This window comes from Pseudorca crassidens, chromosome 4 (assembly GCF_039906515.1).
Source record: "Pseudorca crassidens isolate mPseCra1 chromosome 4, mPseCra1.hap1, whole genome shotgun sequence".
Classification (NCBI taxonomy): Eukaryota; Metazoa; Chordata; class Mammalia; order Artiodactyla; family Delphinidae; genus Pseudorca; species Pseudorca crassidens.
Genome location: NC_090299.1, coordinates 30,143,425 through 30,167,086, shown reverse-complemented (window position 1 = coordinate 30,167,086; position 23,662 = coordinate 30,143,425). Strand labels below are relative to the sequence as shown.

Below are 23,662 nucleotides of genomic sequence, written 5' to 3'. Positions count from 1 at the left end.
ACAAGAGCCTGTTTTTGTATATAAAGTTTTATTGGAACACAGCTATGCCCACTGATGCACTGACTGTGGCTGTTCTCACACTATAGCAGCAGGGTTGACTGCAGCAGAGACAGCAGGCCTGCAAAGCCCAGCATAGTTACTCTCTGGCTCTTTACAGAAAAATTTTACTGACCCCTGAACTAGAATGTGAAAGACAATTCTCAAAGAACACTGCTGTGTGTTTAGGGCTTCAGTAAAGTTGTCATGCGAAAAATGAATTAATTCTTAGTAAAGACAGCTCCCTTTGACTTGGATCTTCCCACTTGACAAAGTAAAATAAAGTTTAATTCTTCAGAGAAGGAGCTACACGTAGGTCACATTGTACTTACTTTATGACACGTGAAACTGATTTCTGAGTACCCAGGGGATGACAGCTCAGTGATCAGAGGCAAGCCTCTCTGACCTTTTTACTATTTAAACTGTAGTTTCTCAGATGAGACATGTCATTTATGTTAAACCTTTATAGATCAGTTATTAACAGAGAGTACGAAATTTCTAATCAAGTTCCAAGCTGTAAGTTAAACAGATTGGAACTAAAACTAAAGGAATCCAAATTACACGTTAGTTTTATTACAAAAGGATTGTTTTATCCTGAGACAATTGTTATAAACGAAATTCAGCTGTGTCCCTATGGCTTCCACAGCTCAAACTTGATGGCATTTTGACGCCCAGATAGGTAGGTACCAGTGTCATCTGTACAAGAGGATTTTACTCAGATAAACCTTTGGTCACATTCAAGGGAAAAAAAAATGTGTGTGTGTGTGAGGGGGGTTTGTTGAGCTTTTTAATAACATGAGCTAATGTCTCTTAGGTAACCAAAGCTGTATATTCTTTGCCTAGAGGGCCAGGCCCGTGTTCGTTGGATGAACTGAGGAGAGCTTCTGTAGTCATTTGCTCTTGCAAGAAGAGCCGGCAGCACCTGTGGGTCGGGGGTTAAAGGAAAGGTACAATGTTCAACCGACAGTGAAGTCCCTGTCATGACCACAAAAAAGGTATAAATGTCCCACGGACCTTAGCGTACAGTTGGCACGTGTTTTGAACTACAACTGAAACAGCACAGGCAAACTACTGCTTCTGAACTAGCAACTCACAAGTTTGGTATCAAAGCCCAAACTTTTAATCATATTCAGCCTCCGGCAGGTTATTAACAAAACATATTACTCAAAATTTACATATCATATTAGTAAGAACTGAATCTTAAAAGTAACATCTGGGAATTCCCTGGCGGTCCAGTGGTTAAGACTCCGAGCTTCCACTGCAGGGGGCACGGGTTCATTCGCTGGTCGGGGAACTAAGATCCTGCATGCCGCATGCCGCGTGGCACAGCCAAAAGAAAAAAAAGGTAACATCTATTATTCCATGAACATGATGATGGTCTGTGAGTGGGACTGCCGGACAGTGTATAGTAACTAACATGCAAGATACTGACAGAATCAAACTTTGCAAGTGTGTAGCCTCCACTGACTAAGAATTAACTGTGTTTTTATATTTCTTCCTCAGAATGCCATGTAATAGTTCTTGAAGACTCTTTTTTTTTTTTAAGTGAGAGTTAAAGTCTTATATAAAAAGTGATAATTCATATGTAGATTAATTTATATGACCAAGTAAAACAAGCATCTATAAATTACACAAATGAGTAAGAATGTGAATTTGAAAAATTTAATAAAGGATGAATTTCAGATATCAAAGGAAAACAACAAATTATTAGGTTCAAAAACTTTTAAAAACATTATAAAGTTTTATAAAAAGTCACAGAATACAAGTTAAATCAGTCAGGTATTTTGACTAACCTTGCAATTTACTACAAAAGTCAAGTATTACAAATGCTTGTGGATTTTTATTTATAGGAATTCCCTGAGGATTTCATTTCTACACATATCAAACCCCTTCACCATGTCCAATGTGAGCTGTTTTTTTGTAAAGTTCTCTCATTAGAGCTTAAGACATTTAAAATTGCTGTACCATTACCGAGTGATACTTCTTTATATAAAAATACAGATACATAAAACAAAATAGCACCTATCAATCATTTAGATTTTGGAAAGAAATGCAGCTTTTTAGTTAGCATTGAGGCAAAGCAGGGCACCTGCTTCTTTCCAATTGCACCTGGGTCTCTGCAGATGCCCACTCGGCGCTGAGAAACTTTCCTGTTCACCAGCGTGAGGAGTTCTGTGAACTCTAAGGAGGACCCGAATTTTCCCAGCATCTCGCACAAATCTTGAATGTACCATGAGCCATTCACAGTTTCCCGATGAGAATAATAACCTAAAAAAGATAGACAGGAGAGCCACTGAAGTTTTCTGGTCACTTACTGTGACAGAAAAACACCTTTAGAAAGTCTGAGTTCTTAAAACTCCTTGGAGAAGACTAAGATGTGCCGTGATACAGTTTTAAAAGTTTTCTCTGTTGACTATTCTCATGTGGGAAAAACGATTAATTCCATACAGTTCTATAAAAATAGGGTTAATGCTATGTAATTTTCTCCATTTCCTAAAAATTCCCAAGGTAGTAGTAACCAGGCAATGATTTCTGAGACAAGCGATTAGAAAAAAGAAAAACATAAAATTATTTAGTGCAAGAGCAGAGAACAACTGTCATCAGAATAGTTTTCAACGTTTTCCGTGAGCGTTACCACAGAAGCAGTGTCACCATCAGTAACTGACATATTCTGCTGCTCATATTCAATATAATTAGCCTTGTAGCTTTCTTTAACATAGTTCTCAGGAAGGATTTTTCTGTAAGGTATTTTATCCTTTTAGATATCACTCTGATCACATGGCACAAAGAAGTCCATTAAGCCTCTGAGCTTCACGACCAAATCACATGCCCCATTAGAAGGACCTCAGCCAAGTCAAGCCCAGGTTAAACTTACAGGAACTTAGCCAAGAAAGCCAATTATACATTTGTATCAAACACCCACACACCTTCTGCCACAGAGTAACACATGAGGAAGTCTGCTCCAGCAGGAAGTGCGTAAACTGAGGCTGCATCCACCTGGGTTAGGTTGACATCCAGCTTGCTGGTCTGATGATCCACTGCGTCCAAAGGGATGACTGGCACGTCGTGCTGGTTTCCCCGACATGCCTAGGAGACAAGCAGGAAAATCCCTTCCTTCACCTACCTGTTCTTCCCAGTGCTTCGCGTTCACAGTGAACGTGTGCTTCAGTTCGCCTCCACTGCAACATCAACAGAAGCCACTTTACAGGAGCTTCAGAAACAATGCATTCAGCTTTAGAGCAGGCCAAAGCTGACAGGTTTTTTTCCTACTTACGTTTTCCTATAGTTAATGCTGATTGAATGGTACACTGTAAAAGGGAGAGCATCTGTGTTTTACAGTTTCTTAGGGATTACCCACACCATGGCACCAAGAGTCACCCTTTCTTTTAAAAGCTATAGTATGTGCCTAAGTGTTTCTATATAATCAGGTAATGTATTCCCAGATTGGGTTTTCCTTGCCAAGAGGCCGCCATAAATTGTTAAGGGTCAAAATGACGCCACATGACCTGGGAGGACATCTATTAATGTGCCCCCTGCCCTTTGCTCCTACTTTAAAGTGAGGGCGCAAATTCTTACTAATTCTGACTCACACAAGGGCTAACATTAATTTCTACTCAAATAACTATTATGGGCTGCATTTTGTCCCTCCCCGATTTATACACTCAGGACTTAAATATATAACCCCCAGTATTTCAAATGTGACTGTATTTGCTGATATGGCCTTTAAAGAGATAGTTAAGGTAAAATCAGGTCCTATTGGTGGGCCCTAACCCACTATGACTGGCATCCTTATAAAAAGAGACCAGGACACAGACATGCACAGAGGAAAGACCATGTGAACAGAAGCCACCTCCCAGGCAAGGAGAGAGGCCTCAGAAGAAATCAACCCTGCTGACACCTTGATCTCAGACTTCTAACCTCCAGAACCGCAAGAAAATACATTTCTCTTGTCTAAGCTACCCAGTTTGTGTACAGGCAGACCTCAGAGATATTGCAGATTTGGTTCCAGACTGCAGCAACACAGTGAGTATTGCAATAAAGTGAGTCACATGGATTTTTGGTTTCCTAGTGCATATAAAAGTTATGTTTACACTATACTGTAGTCTATTAAGTGTGCAATAGCATTATGTCTAAAAGTACAGACCTTAATTAAAAATACTTTATTGCTAAAAAATGCTAACCATCACCTGAGTCTTCAGCTAGTCATAATCCTTTTGCAATAGTAATGTCAAAATCACAGTCATAACAAATATAATGAAAAAGTTTGAAATATGAAAATTACCAAAATATGACACAGAAATGAAGTGAGCAAATGCAGTTGGAAAAACGGCATCAACACAGGGTTGCCACAAACCTTCAATTTGTTTAAAAAAAAAAAACACTATCTTCAAAGTGCAATAAAGTGAGGTATGCCTGTACTTTGTTCTAGGAGCCCCGGTAAACTTAATACAGTGCTCTTAACAAGATTCTGCTGTAGTATTATAAATGCATTCATCAGTTCTGAAATGGCTGAAGAATTAGAAGCTTTAAAAGAAACAGTTCGGATGGATTTCAGAGTTATATAAATAGAAGATCCCTAATATCCTATTTTTTACAGGAAGATTTTGATCTTATATAGTATTACCAGGCTTATTTTCAGACCTTATTTTCAACTGTCCTCCTAAATGGAATGTGGAACACATGGAACTCAGTGCCATCACTTGCCAAACCAACTGCAGCAAGAATAAGAGCCAGCCTTTACCGGGGGCCTGCCGTGTGCCAGGCACTGTTCGAAGTGTGTTTCATGTTAGGCCAGATCATTTTATCCTCTCAGCCACCCCATGAGCCAGTGCTATTTTATCCCTGTGTCACAGATGAAGAACCTGAGGCATAGAGAAATGAAATAACTTGGCAAAACATTTTCCTCCTTTGTGGCCCATGAGTTATTTCCAATTCTCCTGTCTGACAGTGCTGGCCACTCCCTTTTTCATGAGCAGTCTCACCTGTCATTTCTTTTTTTTTTTAATATTTATTTATTTTTTGGCTGCGACGGGTCTTCGTTGCTGTGCGCAGGCGGGCTTTTCTCTCTAGTTTTGCCGAGCAGGGGCTACTCTTTGTTGCCGTGTGCAGGCTTCTCATTGCGGTGGCTTCTCTTGCCACGGAGCACAGGCTCTACGCGCGCGAGCTTCAGTAGCTGTGGTGCGTGGGCTCAGTAGTTGTGGCTCGCGGGCTCTAGAGCGCAGGCTCAGTAGTTGTGGTACACGGGCTTAGTTGCTCCGCAACTTGCAGGATCTTAGTTCCCCGACCAGGGATTGAACTCGGGGCCCTGGCAGTGAGAGCACTAAGTCCTAACCTCTGGACTGCCATGGAATTCCCTCTACACTCGTTTTGCAGGCTATACTTGACATGGGGAAACTCATCTACTCCCATGCCTTCCAGTACCACCCACCCATCCCCTCATTACTCCCAAACTTACTTCTCTAAGCCGGGCTGCCTGTCTCAAGTTCTAGACCTGTATCTCCAATGACATGTCTCACAGACACCCCAGTGCAGCTGTCCAAACATGAAACCAGGGAGTCATCCTTGACTTTTTTTTTTTGAAGCCCCCCTACTCCCTTCCTCAAGGTACGGCAGGGTGTGAAACGTGGCTGTGTCCTCCATGCTGTTCATGGAAATAGAGGATTGCAGCCCTGGAACGTGAGGAATTCCCTTTTTTGTTCAGAATCCTTATTGAGGTACCAAATGATGTTATTCAAGCCCCCAAATATTTTTATCCCTAATACCAGTTTGGCAGTGGGTAACCGCATCTTGGCCTAAGGGAAAATGTGAAAGGACGAAGATGTGAAAGGACGAAGCAAGCTAGGACTAGAAGTCTTTATGCCCACATTCTTCCCACCAGCTAGCACGCTCTCCAGCCCCCAAACCAACCCTGGTCTTAACAGGTGGCCCTGCACTGCACTTGCCCACCAGCAGGTGCTCGTCCAGCGGCTCTGCCTTGACACTGGGCTGGGCCAGGGAGCAGCACATTGGTTATTTTGAGTCATTTCCAATGTCAATCCAAGTAATAAAGATACTGAGAATCTTTATGTTAAGAAAGAATTACTAACAGCTCAAACTGCGACTCTGGCTAGGATTCAAAAAGGGCCTTTCCGATCTACTGGAGAAAGTTACTTCCGAAATCAGCTTTAGTTCTTTCTAGTCACATGTACAGAACCATGGCCTTGATAATTAAGACTATAACATAATCAGTCTTACCTGAATGATAAATATCTTGGGTTTTCCAACCAGGCTCTGACACTTGTCTCCTTTGAACAAGCCAGTCAGTGTCTGAATTTCAATCTTGGCATCATATGCATAGATGTGGTTGCCTTCACCGTGACTCAGGAAAACACACAAAAAGCAATCGGCGTCTACATGGCTAGCAGTTGATGCTAAAAAGGCACCCAAAAGTTACTCAGAAATGAAAATAAGGTGCTTATTATCTACATCTAAAAATTTAATTTACTAATATTAGAATAAAGTTACATACATACAATTGAGGGAGGGGGAAAATTTGTTATAATATAAAATGTCTGTAATGAAACAACTTAGAATTTAATCAAGCAATAATTTATACCATACTATATCTGATTTTTTAAAAATCCAAATTATTACAGTTCAAAGTAATAGAGGTGAACAGATTTTGTTAGCTCTCCTAAAACACAGAATAATGACATGGAAAACCTAAAGGGATTATTGTGGGGAACGCCCTTAAAAGATCCAAGTCATTTTGGCAATATAAGTTTCTTCGAATCAGCAGAGACCTTCTGGAAAGACCCCAAAACTACTACATAACACCTCCCTACGTGTCGCTGCACCTCCAAGGTGTGCAGCACCTTCACTATATGTCCGCGGCGCTCAGAGCTTCCGAAAGAGTATTAAGACAGGAGAGTGATGTCCTCCAAAGCTGAGGAGCAAGCAAAGTAGAAAACCTGGTAAGCAGCCAGTTGAAATTATTTACAGGTTAAAGAAGAACTCTTCCTCAAAAAATTAAAAATAGAACTACTGTATCCTGCACTTCCACTTCTGGGTATTTATCCAAAGACAACAAAAATGCTCATTTGAAAAGATATATGAACCCTCATATTCATTGCAGCAATTATTACAATAGCCAAGATATGGAAGCAACCTAAATGTCCAACAGTGGATGAATGGATAAAAAAAGACGTGTGTATATACAGGGGCTTACCATTCAGCCATTAAGAAAAGAAATCTCGCCATTTGCAACAACATTGACTGAATCCTGAGAGCATTATGCTAAGTGAGGGAAGGCAGAGAAAGACATGGTCTTGCTATATGGGGAATCCAAAACGCCAGCCAGCAAGCAGGCGACCAACCTCAAAGATGCAGAGAAAAGACTGGTGGCTGCTGGGGCAGAGGCAGGGGTGGGGTGGGTGTGGCCAAATGGGGGAGGGGGCAGAGGTACTAACTTCCAGTTCCACAAATACATAAGTCCCGGGACGTAACAGACAGCATGGTGACTGTAGTTAACAATACGGTATCGCATACTGGAAAGCTGCCGAGAGAGGAGAGCTTCAGAAGTCCTCATCACAAGAAAGGACAGTCTTTGTAAGTACGTACGGTGACAGACGGTCACCACACTTCCTGTGGTGACCGTTTCCCAGTGTATGCAAATACCAAATCATTATGCCGTATACCTGAAACTAATGTTATATGTCACTTATACCTCAATTTAAAAAAAAAGAGCTCGGAAGAAAGTTTAATTATGTAAATGTTATAATAGTCCTTTGACAAATTACTTAAAAATCCATGACATGTAGTGATTATTACAAACGTAAGTTGTGAATTTACCTACTACTGCATAGTGATGTAGAAATTAAGAGATAATGTAGCAGGAATGTACAGTGGAGAAAGGACAGCCTCTTCAATAAGTGGTGCTGGGAAAACTGGACAGGTACATGTAAAAGTATGAGATTAGATCACTCCCTAACACCATACACAAAAATAGGCTCAAAATGGATTAAAGACCTAAATGTAAGGCCAGAAACTATCAAACTCTTAGAGGAAAACATGGGCAGAACACTCTATGACATAAATCACAGCAGGATCCTTTTTGACCCACCTCCTAGAGTAATGGAAATAAAAACAAACAAATGGGACCTAATGAAACTTGAAAGCTTTTGCACAGCAAAGGAAACCATAAACAATACCAAAAGACAACCCTCAGAATGGGAGAAAATATTTGCAAATGAAGCAACTGACAAAGGATTAATCTCCAAAATTTACAAGCAGCTCGTGCAGTTCAATATCAAAAAAACAAACAACCCAATCCAAAAATGGGCAGAAGACCTAAATAGACATTTCTCCAAAGAAGATATACAGACTGCCAACAAACACATGAAAGAATGCTCAACATCACTAATCATTAGAGAAATGCAAATCAAAACTACAATGAGGTACCACCTCACACTGGTCAGAATGGCCATCATTAAAAAGTCTACAAATAACAAATGATGGAGAGGGCATGGAGAAAAGGGAACCCTCCTACACTGTTGGTGGGAATGTAAATTGATACAGCCACTGTGGAGAACAGTATGGAGGTTCCTTTAAAAACTACAAATAGAACTACCATATGACCCAGCAATCCCACTACTGGGCATATACCCTGAGAAAACCATAATTCAAAAAGAGTCATGTACCAAAATGTTCATTGCAGCTCTATTTACAATAGCCCAGAGATGGAAACAACCTAAGTGTCCATCATCAGATGAATGGATAAAGAAGATGTGGCACATATATACAATGGAATATTACTCAGCCATAAAAAGAAATGAAATTGAGCTATTTGTAATGAGGTGGATAGACCTAGAGTCCGTCATACAGAGTGAAGTAAGTCAGAAAGAGACAAATACCGTATGCTAACACATATATATGGAATTTAAGGGGAAAAAAAAATGTCATGAAGAACCTAGGGGTAAGACAGGAATAAAGACACAGACCTACTAGAGAATGGACTTGAGGACATGGGGAGGGGGAAGGGTAAGCTGTGACAAAGCGAGAGAGGCATGGACATATATACACTACCAAACGTAAGGTTGATAGCTAGTGGGAAGCAGCTGCATAACACAGGGAGATCAGCTCGGTGCTTTGTGACCACCTAGAGGGGTGGGATAGGGAGGGTGGGCGGGAGGGAGGGAGACGCAAGAGGGAAGAGATATGGGAACATATGTATATATATAACTGATTCATTTTGTTGTAAAGCAGAAACTAACCATTGTAAAGCAATTATACTCCAATAAAGATGTTAAAAAAAAAGAGATAATGTATATAAATCAACAGTATTATGAAACCAGTAAAAAACTTGGGTATGGAAGGAGTCAATTAAAAAATGACTACCCAGCATCTGTAGTATTTGCATTTTCGGCTTTTAATTGCCAAATGAAAAGATCATTTTATTCATTTCTAGAGTAATAGACTGTATCTTTGGAGGCACAATACTTTGCAAAGGTCTCTAAATCTGGTAGGTAGCACAATCAGAGAGGCGCAACCAGAACCTATAACCCATGCTAAATTAATTGACAAGGCTTTTTCACAGTACGGTTAATTATTTGGACCTGTCTTTACACATAGGGTAATTGAAAACTACTCAATCCCATCAGAGGAATATGAATAAGAAAACTATTGATACCTACCCTCGTGAATTCTGAGCAGTAGTTCTTCTGCTTTAAGATCATCAAAGCATTTCACTTCAAATCCTAGATCTGAAAACCTGGAGATGATAAATTAAATTGGATGTTAGCTTATGAGCTATTCAGAGCTGTCACACACCCCTAATTATTTAAGGAATCTATACACATTTTTATGACATATAAATTGACTTTTCTTTAGAGAGAAAGAAAAATCAAATATGACAATGATCATTTTCCTTGATAACCCTCGGTAGGAAGGGATTTATTCATGATAACTGATTTAAGTTACAATACTGCCATCTACTATGCAGATAGACTTATAACAATGCAAAGAATGTTAACATTTAGTAGAACAGGATTAGGGGGGAAATTCAGGCAAGTTCTTAAGGGAGGCTGTGCCCAAATGAGGTTCATCCTCAAATACTCTTGCTCTGTTATTTCATCAGTGTGGACAAGTTTTGATAAGTAGTTATCACTTAAATATCTCACCATCTCGACATATAGATCAAACCATACTACCTGCGCTTAAGATTGTCTCTGTCGGCGCTGGTGCCCTGCCTGTCTGGTAGGGTTAAGTGCCAGAAGAACCTCTCATGATTGAAGATTAAAGCAATTCCTCTCCTCTTGTGGTTCATTTTGTACGTTTCTGCCGGATCAAACACTTCTCTGTTTATGAAAAGTTTTAAAAACAATCACTTAAGTCATATTAAATAACGAGCTCCTCCAAGCCCAAGGTCAACATATAGAGTAGATAGAGGTCTGCTGCATCCACCTCCTCTGCTAGGCGGACAGACCACTGGTGTGCCCCAGGGAAGCCTCCCAGCCACACTGGCAAGGAAAGTCCTGAAATATTGGGTGGACCAAAAAGTTCCTTCGGAATTTAAGTAAAAGACAGACACATTTTCCATCTTCACCAAGAACTTTATTGAACAACATATTTACCGTTTTGTTGCACTACCTTCTGCCATTTTTCAGGCAACTTCAATTCCATCTTCTCAAAACTTTTTATCTTTTTGAGCAAAGAACTGTTCCAGGTGCCTTTTACAGTCTACCGGGGAACTGAAATTTTTTTCCATTAAGAGAATTTTGTAAAGACTGAAATAAATGGAGATCTGAAGGTGCGATGTCTGGTGAATACGGCAGATGAATCAGAACTTCCCAGCCAAGCTGTAACAGTATTTGCCTGGTCATCAGAGGAACATGCAGTCTTGCGTTATCCTGATGGAAGATTAGGCATTTTCTGTTGACTAATTCTGGACGCTTTCATCGAGTGCTGCTTTCAGTTGGTCTAACTGGGGGCAGTACTTGTTGAAACGAATCGTTTGGTTTTCCGGAAGGAGCTCATAATACAGAACTCCCTCCCGATCCCACCACAGACACAACATCACCTTCTTTGGAATGAAGACCAGCCTTTAGTGTGGTTGATGGTGGTTCATTTCGCTTGCCCCACGATCTCTTCCATTCCACGTTATTGCTCAGTATCCACTTTTCATCGCCCGTCACAATTTGTTAAAAATGGAACGTTTTCATTACGTAAAGAATCGCATGTGGAAATACGGTCAGGAAGGTTTTTTTTACTTGACTTATGTGGAACCCAAACATCAAAGTGACTGACATAACCAAGTTGGTGCAGATGATTTTCAGTGCTTGATTTGGGTATTCTGAGTATGTCGGCTATCTCCCGAGTGGTAGAACGTTGACTGTGCTCAATTAATGTCTCGATTTGATCGCTATCAACTTCAACTGGTCTACCTGACCGTGAAGCATCGTCCAGCGAGCAATCTGCAGCACGAAACTTTGCAAACCACTTCTGACACGTTCGATCAGTCACAGCACCTTCTCCATAGGCTGCACAAATCTTTTTTTGCGTTTCGGTTGCATTTTTACCTTTCTTGAAACAATAAAGCATAATATGTTGGAAATGTTGCTTTTTTCCTTCCATCTTCCATATTAAAATGGCTACACAAAAATTCACCAAGTTTGATAAGTCTTTTTTCAAATGCATGCTGATATGACGGCTGTCACAATACAATCTAACAAAATTGTTTTGAATGAAGTTAAAGACAACTAAGTGCTACTAGAGCCATCGAACGGAAAAAAGCGAACAAGCTTTTTGGCCCACCCAGTATTCCTGTACCAACGGGTAACAGCAGCCATGCTGAGCACCCCTACACCCACCCCAATCCCTCTGCATGGGTGTCTTTCCCCCAGGTCTCCAGGAGTCAGCGACCAAGGACAACGGCCTGGCCCAGGCCTAGCCCCAGGGCCCATGCCATCCCAATTGTTCAGTATTTTGAACCTCAGTCTAGGTCCCTTCACAGCCAGGGGCAGCACACCTATACTACCCTACACATCTACAAACCAACCCTCCAAATGCTAAAACCTGACATTCTCAGTTCTGCTTTCTAGCTCCCAGGTCCCTTTCTTGCTTTGATTTCTGTAGGCTGATCATGATCAAAGGAAAAGACCTTTACTGGTAAAGAGCACATTTTTACCTCGTAGGGAAGGCATCTGTTTCTGTCATGTTTTGCTCACCTATTAAAAAAAAGTTGGGTTTTGTTAATATACTTTTTGACTTACGGGCATAAAACACATCAGGAACTCCCAGCTGCCTTGACTCCTATACTCTTAAGCCCCTTCTGTCTTGGTTAGTTTAAAGGTCAAAGTACGTGAGAAGGAGTAAGGGAGAAGGAAGGGAAAGTGCTATGAATAATAAACAAATTAGAGTGGCATGGACTTATATCCACTACCAAATGTAAAACAGATAGCAAGTGAGAAGCAGCTGCATAGCACAGGGAGATCAGCTCGGTGCTTTGTGACCACCTAGAGGCGTGGGATAGGGAGGGTGGGAGGGAGGGAGATGCAAGAGGGAGGGGATATGGGGATATATGTATACGTATAGCTGATTTACTTTGTTATAGAGCAGAAACTTAACACACCATTGTAAAGCAACTATACTCCAATAAAGATGTTAAAAAAATAAATAACTATAAATTAACAGCTCAATTTTTTCTCACCCCCAACTCTTACATGCAAAATAAAACAGATTAGAAATGGAGAAAATTTAAAAAAAAATTTTTAATGGAGAAAATATTACTCAAACACATTCGTTGCAAAATATGTCTAAAGTAACAAATGTAGCTCTGATTATGCAGCTCAAATGAAATATGAAATTGCTTGATATTGCAGAAAATGTTTTTGCAAATATTCTCTGAAACAGAGAAGGGATTAAGTCAAGCAAGAGAACTGAACAGAGCGTGGTTAATACTGGATTACCCTGCCACCTGGAAGAGGTAGACGTTTGGTGTAGGAAGGGAAAGGGCAAAGGCTCAGACTTTGATCTCCTGAATGACACATGTGCACTTACGACCCTGTAATTGGGACCCTCTGCTCCTGACCCACGAACAGACTTCCCCACCCCCGAGACAGCCTCTCACTGAATCCCTCTCTACTCCCGGGAACAGTGCTGTGCAACACAGCTCTCTGCAATGACAGAATTCCCTACACCAGAGCTGTCCCATAGGGCAGCCACTGGCCACATGTGGTCTTGAGCACTTGAAATGTGGCTAGTGTAACTGACGAACTCAGTTAATTAAATTAATTTAAACGTGTGGCCCGTGGCTTCTGTATTGGACAGCACAGTCAGTCTAAGCATCTTCTACAAGAAGGGCCCATACGCTCATAAATCTGTTTTTACCTGATAAACTTAAGAGCTTAAGAGGGGAGGGGAGAGAAGGTAATACAATATCAACAGTAGAGCAAGATGCACCTCTCAGTTGAGGTCTTTGAAGGAAGCGCAACAGACCCTCAGGGTAGACTCCTACCCATCATCTCCTAGTCAAGAGGGTGGGGTCCCCCTCTCTCCTTGGAGTCTTCTCCCTGACGCCTGACTGTTCTAACCTCGCGTCTCCTCACTGACAAAAATCCGCCCAGGGAGGGAGGATGAGGTGAGATGGGGAATTCAACTCCAGGGCCCTTTACCAGTCACTCTCAGCCTGTTCCTCACGTAATGCACCCAGCATTCCAGCCAAGACCCCACAGCGGCCTTCCCCTTCCCCTGTGCCATAGGCCCCAATCAGTTTTTCTTAACCTTTTGCATCAGTTCCTGGCCTGGGTGATAAAATGCAGATTCCTGGATCCTAACCCTGACTTACAGAATCAGAATCCTGGGAAAGGTGACAATCTGCATTTTTAACAAGGTGATTTTTACTCACACCAAAGATGAGTCAAAAGCAGCCTCTAGTGCATCCTCCCCACGCTCCCAAAGTTTCTGTGCGACCCCACATCTTGCTCTAAGGTGGATACTTCATATTCCACACCCTGCTTTACTAGGAATACTTCCTACCAAGCACTCCTCTATCCAGGGGGACTTCCCTACTGTACAGCTGCTCTACTGGGGGATTTCCTACTCCACGCAGTATTCTAAAAGGGATCCCACCGACTCCACCCACTGCTCTACTAAGGTTACATGGTAGCTCATACACTGTTCCACCAGAACACTTCCTCCTCCACACACTGATGCTGGGGATACTTCCTGCTGTACACGCTGTCCTCCCAGGGACAGTACTTACTCCACACACTTCTCTACTAGAACACTTGCTGCTCTGCACACTCGACACTGGGGATACTTCCTACCACGCACAGTGCTCTCCAGGGATCCACAAACTCCTCTACCCAGAATACTTCCTGTACCACACACCAGTCTACCATGAAACCTCCAGCCCTACTCCACTACCAGGGCACTTCCTTCTCCACACACTGCTCTACTGGGGACACGTCCTACCCCACACACTGCTGTACAGCTGATGCTCCCTAATGAGACACCCCTCTACTTGGGATGCTGACCCAGTGAGCATACGGCTCTCTGGAGGATACTTCCGAGTCCACAGTTATGCCCAGGATACCTCCTCCTACACACCCCGTTCTACCAGGGTTACTTCCGGTGCCACACACTGTTCTACCCGGGATACAGAAATTGCTCTACTCGGAATACTTCCGACTGCACACAGTGATAAACCGGGATGCTTCGTGGTCCACACACTGCTCTGCTACGGATACTTCGACTCCACGTACTGCCCTACCTAGGACACAACCTATTCCACACCATGCTCTATCCTGGAGACTTCCTACTTCACACACTGATCTACCAAGGTTACCTGGAAGCACCCACACACCGCTCTCCCCGGGACACGTCCTACTCTTCTTACTCTACAGATCACTCTACCCAGAATTCTCCCCACTCCACACACTGCTCTACGGAGGATACTTCCTTCTCCGCACACTTTCCACCGGCGATACTTCTGGCTCCACTCAGTGCTCGCCCGAGGATACATCCTACCTTTCCTACTCCACACACTGCTCTCTGTGACATACTGCTTACGAGGACGGGGCTCCACCGGAGCAGAGTTCCTTAATAGAGAGACCTCTTTACCGGGATACCTCCTCCTCAACAGCGCTGTGCCCAGGGACACTTCCCTCCTGCACTCAGTGCTCACCTAGGACACTTCCTGCCCCACGCACGGCTCCACTGAATGTACATCCTACGCTTCCCACTCCACAAACAGCCATACCCAGAATGCTTCCCACTCCACACGCTGTTCTCCTGGGATACTTCCCACTCCACACGGCTCTATGGCATGCTTCCTACTAAGACTCCCCGCTACTCAGGGATGCTGCCCTTCTGAACACACTGCTCTTCGAGCGCATAAACTCCTCCACCCAGAAGATTTCCTACAACGCACTGATACATCATGATACTTTCTAGTCCACACACTGCTCCCCCTGGGACACTTCCCACTTCTGACAACGCTCCATTGGGGATACTTCTACACGCTGCTCTTCCTGGGCTACGTCCTACTCACACACTGTTCTAACTGGGATTCCTCCTGCCCCACGATTGCTCTCCCCCGAAGAGCTCCACACCCTGTCTACCGGGGTACCTTCCTGCTCCCCACACTGCCCTACCAGAGTAATGCAGGGTTTTCTCTCCTTCCATTTTCAAAAGCTTTTGTTCCAGGATCCTTTTAATAACCTCACGTGCTTATCATTAAACCACTTATACAATAAAGAAATAGAACCACTCAAACTAAACACATGAAATCCCTATCTGAAAGCCAATCACCTGCTTCACCCGCCAAGAACCTGCACAGGCTGGAGAGCACCTGAGTCTCTTCTGTGATGCCCAGAGCAGTAGCAGACCCGGCAGTTCACCTCTCCCAGCTTTTGCACCTTGTTGGCTAGTGAGCCTAAGGCAGCTTGAAGTGTCCCTGGCGGAAGCTGTGCCAACTGGCCGGTCACCAAACTAACTCAGGACCTTGAGGGTGAAAGCACTGGAGAGGTACACCCGACTGGGTCTTTAAAGTTCCTTTTTCACAGTCTGAGGAAGGAGCTTCCCAATTCTCCTGGGCTGGATGTAATTTATGCTGTGCATTTGGGTCATCTCAAATACTGCCCTCAGCTTACAGACTTAGGAAAGATGGCCAGTTTTAAGTAGCTCAAGATTAATTTGTTTAAAATGACATTCAGTTTCAAAGTAAACAGATAGGACAATCTCAGTGAGGCATTTTTTAAAGTTTTTTTTTTTGTTGTCACTGTTAACATGATAGTTGTAGAAAGACACTGGGCTGTGAAAACTTCAGTTCTGATCCTCACAGGCTCTAACCTTCACTCTGCTATAAACAGGCACCCTGTATCCTGCAATACCAATTACTGACCAAGTCCAGCTGCCACTCTGTGCTAGCAGTTTGTTGAATCAGAACAGAAAGCTATGAAGACAGACATTAGAACTGAGGTTCCAACACTTTTCCTGGAGTTGATCCATTTTACCCTGCTTCCAGAGAACATACAATGCAACTCTGTCGCAGTCACTTTAAACTGCATGTACCCAGCAGACCAGCTTTCAGGAAGGGTGTGCTTTAACAAGTATCATCATACTGCATGAGTACAAACAAACTGGCTCTGTTGACATGGAGAAAATAAATCTTAATGAGGGAGAGACCCTATATAACATTTACAAATTCCTGTTCATCGGCAATCTTTTCATCAAAAATGGTTCCCAAAAAAAAAAAAAAGGTTCCGCCACTAAACCTGACTCTTGACCTCTTCTCCCCTCTCCTTGCCTCTGATTTAAGCAATTTTCCTCTCCACCACAATGCAACCACGACCTCATTGCTCCTTAAACAAGTTTAATTTTTACAAAACCAATCAATCATTCCTTTTTCCTCCACACCTTAACCTGTCAATGCCCCCAGCTACCATTTGTTGATGGCGTGGCACTTTAGATAACTTTATCTCACTCTGCTCCACAGGCCCTGTGAGACAGAGAAAGTGCAAGAGATTTGTCCAAGGTCAGTGCCCTGGAGTTGGTACTGAAGACACCGTTCTGACTGTAGATTCCAAAGTCCCTACACTCCCTGTCACCATGTTAAAACCGCTCCCACGAGAGAGAGACCAAAAACCTTTCTAAACTAAGTGTTTGTTCATTTCTCCCAACTTCTTCAGCATCTACTGTTGTCATCTTCATTCACTGCAGTATCTATGAAAATCTACCCATATTCCCTATCAACAATTGGTTTATTAATCCTACTTTGAGTGACTCATGTCAGGCCTGGAACACACTGGAAAAGGGGTAGGGTGGGGATTGAAAAGGGAGCAAGTAGTAAAAGGAAGGAGTGGTGGGCGACATGCGGTGACTAGCGGTCCCTCAAGCATCCTGGACCCCTGCCCCAGCTTCCCACCCCTCACCACTGGTTCCAAAAGGGAAACGGCCACTGGACCTCGCACTGTCCATCAGGGTAATGCCACTTCCTCCTGAACAACCATGGTGACTTTTACAACTTGCCTCTGGGGCAAAAGGCCTGTTTTGTGCGGCGAAGAATAAAAAGCTCTGAAATAAAGGCGCTCTGCATCGACTGACTGCCAGCGCTTCAAACCACCCCGCACTTTTTTTTTTTTTTTTTACTATGGCCAGAATTTCTAAACCTTATCAGTAAAATAATAAGTGACAGGGAAGAACGTTCTAAAGCATGCGTTTTGCAGAAGATCATTTTGTAGAGAATAGTTACTGTGGCTTTAACTTAAATTCACGAACAACTGCAGGTTTCCTGGAGGCAGGAGAGCCATGGCGGCTGTGCAGCCGCCGACGCCTGGATTTCGTCTCCAGGTTCAGAGCGGGCAAGCCCGGGGGCCTCTCTGCCCGGGCACTGCCTCGGGCCGGTCACGCTCCATTGTTACTGCAGGCAACCACTTCTTTTAACTGAGAAGTGAGAAAACAAAACAAGATCCAACCTCCAAAAGTTAACTTTCTTATGACCAAGCGCAGTTAAAGTTTAAATAGCCCCGACGGCTAGAGAGAGATCAGCGCCCGGAGGACAAAAGCGGCCAGGGCACGCCCCAGCGCTCGGCGCCGCCACCAGGGACCGCAAGGAGGAGGCGGCTAGGTTCCCGAGTTGTTTTTCTGAGCCCAGAAACTAAGCTGCGCCCACCGGACCTGAGCGCTTCCCTCCAAGACCCTCAGCTTCTTCTGGCCGCCGAGCAAAACCGGAGGAGCCCGCGTCCCCGTCCCCGCACCCCCCCGGTACCCGCCGCCTACCTGCACCGCGAGCCCCGCGGAGCCCCGACACCGAACTCATCGCGGCAGAGCGCGCAGCACCGACGCCCGGGCGGCCTCCGCTTCCTGAAGCCGGGCTGCAGCCCCCGCCCCTTCCTCCACCCCGCCCCCGCCTCCGCTACCCCCGCGCCCTCGCTCCCTGCCCGCCGCCTGCCGGAGGGTGGGACGGGGTCGGTGGTGGCAGTGCCCCGCGCAGAGTTAAGGCCCCTTTCCGTCACGCGGAGTTCGCCGAGGCAAGAGCGCCCGGGCACGGCAGGGGACCCGGTCTCCTCCGCCTGGCGCCTTGGAGAGCCGAACCCTGCTGTAGGGAGACGTCAGATTCCGTCCCGAGCACGAGCGGCGGCCCCGGGGTGGGAGGCTCCAGCCAACTGCAGATGACCTGCGGCGAGCTCCACGCTCAAGCCCCGCCCCAAGCGTTTGCTCCTCCTCACTCCCTCAAAGGTGCAGGCGGTTGTGTTCCTGCTTCCCTAGTAGTCCTTTCTCCAGTACGAGTTATTGATAGGATTTGTAAGAATTTACAATACTTTAAAACGCTCTTTGTTTGTATAGCGGATTCGGGCCAAAGTAAACTAGATGCCACTCCAGGATTCTCAAATGTGGCTTTTATAAGTAGAGGTAATTCGGGGAAGGAATCATGCAGAAATTAGGAGACCGGACTCTGGGGTCTGTAGACTATGGCTTTTAACGACCCAGAGCATGTCTGTTACATTTAATTGAGCTCCTCTTCGGGTGGTTGGCTAGTGTGTAAATTTGCTTCAACGAACAACTCTGAATCGGAAGAAAAGGTGGCTTCCTCTTTCCCAACTTCTCTGGGTCTTGCCATTTAACAAGTAACCGACATCAGACTGGGGGAAAAATGTGTTAAGGCACCATTTCTAATACATTAAAGTAAGTATAAGGGATCCGTCTTCTATAAGCATCACCCCTTTATTGGGGAGGGAAAAATAAAATCTAACTTGGTAACTTTTCCTACATGTACTTGTGGACCATGCTTGGTCATTGAATAGATTATGAAATCAAAGGATTTTACTCCACGCCACTCACTGTTCAGTTCCTTGTAGGCATATTTCAGGAGTCACTAGCTTTGTTCCTTATTCTGCGGTGAAGACATGGAGGATCGGTATCTCCCTCGCATGGTGGTTGTAACAACTGAGTTAAATCACTGTATTCAGAACAGTGCCTGGCTTGTGAAGAGCTCAATACATTTTTACTGCCACCACCTGAAGCTTATGGAAAGTAAAATTGGCCTTCTTACGGTTTCCCCATTACGAAGCAGTTGCTTAGTATGTAGGAGGTGCTCAATAAATATTTATCCATTGAATGAGCTTCAGGGTTTCAGCATATGCACTCTGGACTTTACCCAGTTTGAATGAGTTATCTGACCACCAGAGCTTTCCGGTCCTTCTGCCTGGTTTTCACGGTCTCCTCTGCTTGAGCCCTGAAAACACTCCTTATATAGAAGTGGAACTCCAACTGGCTGACCTTCCATTTATCTGAAAGGAGCAGATGAAAGGAATTAATTTTTTCCCCCTAAGTGTCTTATCTCAGAATATTGTATTGCTTTTATAGCATGTGGTTATATATATTGTCTACCTTAAGAGATATAAATACAAAGCATTAGGGTACTTATTTCACAATTATAAATGCTAAATTCCAGCTTTTTAAAGCAATAGCTATCCCCCCAGTAAAAAGGGTAAGTGCCTGGGATTGAGAAATGGGCTGCCTAGGTTCTAATCCTGACTCCACCATTTTATTGGCTGTGAGACCATGGACAAGTACTTAAGGCAGTTTAACCTCCCCCAGCTTCAAATTCTTCTCTGTAAAATGGGGATCAAATTTACTCAATAGCTGAGATAGTAACTGCCAAAGTCCCAGAACAGTACCCAGCCCACAATAAGCTTTCAGTACATGTTATTTTTAGCTACTGAAGATTACCTACACCAGTTCTCAAACCGTAGTCTCTGAACCAGCAGGATCAACATCATCTGGGAACATACTAGAAATGAAAACTCTTGGGACCTACACAATCAGACCTACTGGATGAGAAGCTGGCGGTGGGGTCCAGCAGCTCATTTTAACAAGCCCTCCAGTGATTCTGCTGCAGGCTCACGTTTGAGACATAGACTAATTAGAATCCTACCAAGGAATCTCTTCCTTCTCAAAGAAGAAAAGAACCCAAAGCATTTCCATATTATTAAAATAATTAAGATATACTAAAGACCAAAAGTTAACAGGATGGCTTGATTCTTGCCATTATAGTGACTTTTAGTGACTTTAATTTTTAGTGACTTTTAGAAGTCACTTTTATGGATTTTCTGAAACTGAAGCTCTTAGCCACTGTTACCTATCCCAGGAATGAAATATATGGAATAAAGTTAAATTCAGAGATAATTCTAAAACTTAAATTTTGGCCTTTTCTCTTTTTTCAGTGTTACCCCACTAAACCTTGTTTTTTTCCTATATGAATCATAGGAATACCAAATTTCTACAATTCTGATTACTACACTTAAGAAAACTTGAGAGCCAACAAAGACATTTGTAAGGTAGGCAGCAAGGAGACTCTGAAGGATGTTTTGGAAACCTAATAAGCCCGAGACAAAAAAAAGCATAACATCACGGTGACCTGTACACAAATATGACACTGCTGATCTGGTTTTATTTTTATTGTTTTTTGTTGGTTTTTTTTTTTGCAGTACGCGGCCTCCCGTTGCAGAGCACAGGCTCCGGACGCGCAGGCTCCGCGGCATGTGGGATCTTCCCAGACCGGGGCATGAACCCATGTCCCCTGCATTGGCAGGCGGACTCTCAACCACTGCGCCACCAGGGAAGCCCTATTGATAACTATTAATTTAGCTATTTTTCATATACTGGTTGTACACAATTCTGTGAGAAAAACAGTAAACTAAAGGGGCTATTTCAATCATTAGAGCCAGGTGTTATACAAGACTTGAATATACTGCAGGGAGTTATCTGTGAATTTTGACCAATGCAATGTAACCTACGTGGAAGGATCCTTACCTAATAGGTTTCAGTCTACTCCCCAAAGTTACTAAAGTCAGTGTACTAAAAAGAGTTGTTTATACAGAAGGACTCCATTGTCTTCATTTTGTTAGATGTTATTCCTATTTTGTACCAGGATAAAATAATGACCATTTTGACCTCCTGCCAACCTTGTACTTCTATAAGTACTGGCAGAAATATCACTTTTTCATTTTAGGGGGAAGTAGTTATAAGCTAACAAAACAACTTTTTAATTAGTACTACTAGTCTAGACTAGTCTAGGGGGTCACTGAAGGAAATCCTGCTCAAAAAATGTGTTTGCCCTCATATTTCAATTCTGTCTTCCTTACAACTTCTTTGTGCCTCAGTTTCTCCACCTATGAAATGCATACAGCTATATCTGTTCCTCGAAAAGGTGTGTCAAAAGACTTTAAAAAGACAGGCATTATTTGAAGGCAATATAGTTTTATTATTTTAAAATATCAATATATGTCTTGCAAACAGCTGCTAAAAGCTAGTTTTTTGGGGGTGATTTTGTTTTTTAATTTATTCTGTGGATAAGGAAAATACCATCCTTAAAGCTTAAATATATGCCCTGTCGTACAGAATTCAAGTGAAGACAGTACAAACTTATCTTCAGCTTAATATATATACACATAATTACAGATATGTACATGTACATGGGTTAATATACACATATTTTCTAGCTCTGTTTGCTGGGAGGGTCCAGAAGCAGTGATATCCCAGTAGAAACAAGCTATCCAGTGTCCAGATCTTGGTTTCTAAGTTCCACTGTATACCATTCTTCAATAAAAGGAACCTTTGAAAAGAGGCTGATTCTAGGGCTGGGGCTGCGAATATATAAGATGAGCCTGAAGCAACTTTCCTACTTTCTTACCAGAAAGGATGGAGATGCTCAGAAGTCAAAAGGATGGTGCAGGTCAAAGACACACAGAGTCAACCTGACGTAACTCCCAAAGGCCAAGCTGGAACAATTTGTAAATACTACCCACAGTACAAAAGAAGTAGGCACGAATCCATACTGACACAAATAACTGAATAATAAACAGGTGTGGGGAGGGGCGGATGGTGACAAGAATTTCAAGTACTACAATAGATACACCCCCCTCCCAGGAGGCGGAATATAATCTTGCCCACCCCTCGCCTCCCCCAGACTGGACTTGGTGACTGGTTTCCAAAGAACAAAAGCATGGAATGGGAAAAACAGTAGCTTTACAGTGGAGGAAACTAACAGACACTACCTTAACCAAATGTCTAGAGTTTACACAACATCAAGTTGATAGCAGTCAACTACCGATATGATTTGATAAGAAGAACCACTCACCTCTTGGTTTTCTTCCTAAAAATCCATAACCCTAATCCAAACATGAGGAAAACGTTAAGACTAACCCAAACTGAGGGACATTCTACAAGACACCTGACCAGTACTCCTCAAAACTGTCAAGGTTATGAAAAACAAGAAAAGACAGGGGACCGTCACAGACTAGAGGCTAATTAGACATGGTGTATCCTAAAGTGGATCCTAGAAAAGAAAAACGACATTAGTGGAAAAACTAGTGTAATCCTAATAAAGTCTAGAGTTTCGTTAATAGTAATTACCAATGTTGGTTTCTTAACAAATGTTTCGTGTTTACGTAAAATGTTAACATTAGGGGTAAGGAGTATAACAAGAAGCCTCTATACTATCCCTGCAACTCTTCTGTAAATCTAAAATTATTCCTAGATAAGATTTTTAAATTTGAACATAAAAACTGCTTCTACTGATTTCTGTACATAATTTATGACCATGAATTAAATATTTTACAGAGACATTCTGATTTTGTCCTCTTGAGAAAGCCAATGCTGCCAAGAAAATCCATGAATTTATTACAAGTTTAAAGTTACCTGGAGCCCAGTTTGCTTACTTAGCCCTGAGGGATACACTTGCCTTGTCTAATAGAGGACACATCTATTAGCAGAATAGCTGCCACCATCTCAGTTTGGAAAGCCATCAGGTTCTCAGCAATAACATATATTCAAAGTTAGGAATGTGGCCCTTTTTCCAGAACATATTTCTCATTCATCCCAATTCTGCCTGTATTGATTTAGAAAGAACCACTTCTGCTGGTGCTGTCTTTCTCTGACTTTCCAAGCAGTTCATCTTAATAACTTTGGCCAGAGGTTACCCCAAATTTATACATGGCTTGGGATCTTGGGCTAGGGAAAGTCGACAGCCAGTGGTAAGCAAAGAATGGTAGAGGAACACAGCTGAGCTTTCCAAGGGGTTGAAAAGCTTTCAATCCTCACAGACATTTTCAGAGGCAGTTGAAGTTCTGGGCTTTGCTCTTAA

At 43.0% G+C, this 23,662-nt stretch overlaps 1 protein-coding gene across 13 annotated transcripts; it reads right to left on the bottom strand.

Moving 5' to 3' along the window:
• Nucleotides 1-1,171: 1,171 nt before the first annotated feature.
• CASP6 (caspase 6) lies at nucleotides 1,172-18,393 on the bottom strand. 13 transcript variants are annotated; one of them, XM_067735344.1, is made up of 8 exons: nucleotides 17,448-17,761; nucleotides 12,200-12,239; nucleotides 10,224-10,370; nucleotides 9,708-9,784; nucleotides 6,271-6,446; nucleotides 2,964-3,123; nucleotides 2,126-2,304; nucleotides 1,172-1,338 (listed from the first exon to the last, which is right to left on the bottom strand). In XM_067735344.1, the coding sequence occupies exons 1-8, from the start codon at nucleotides 17,491-17,493 to the stop codon at nucleotides 1,312-1,314; spliced, it is 852 nt and encodes a 283-aa protein (XP_067591445.1). In that variant the 5' UTR covers nucleotides 17,494-17,761; the 3' UTR covers nucleotides 1,172-1,311. The 13 variants fall into 13 exon arrangements, with proteins under 13 accessions (XP_067591445.1, XP_067591447.1, XP_067591452.1 ...); XM_067735346.1 differs by lacking the exons at nucleotides 1,172-1,338; nucleotides 17,448-17,761 and adding exons at nucleotides 17,768-17,958; nucleotides 18,295-18,388 and having other exon boundaries at nucleotides 1,677-2,304; XM_067735351.1 differs by lacking the exons at nucleotides 1,172-1,338; nucleotides 17,448-17,761 and adding exons at nucleotides 10,647-11,591; nucleotides 18,295-18,381 and having other exon boundaries at nucleotides 1,677-2,304.
• Nucleotides 18,394-23,662: the final 5,269 nt, after the last annotated feature.

Bases quoted from the DNA above. Each gene is read 5' to 3' on its own strand.
- CASP6 (XM_067735341.1), bottom strand. From the start codon at position 17,493: ATGGACAGTGCGAGGTCCAGTGGCCGTTTCCCTTTTGGAACCAGTG. The intron at 12,240-17,447 runs GTGAGGGGTGGG...TTTTTTTAATAG, and splicing joins TTTCCCTTTTGGAACCAGTG to GTGAGCAAAACATGACAGAA. The intron at 2,305-2,963 runs GTGTGTGGGTGT...TATCTTTTTTAG, and splicing joins GTGTTACTCTGTGGCAGAAG to GTTATTATTCTCATCGGGAA.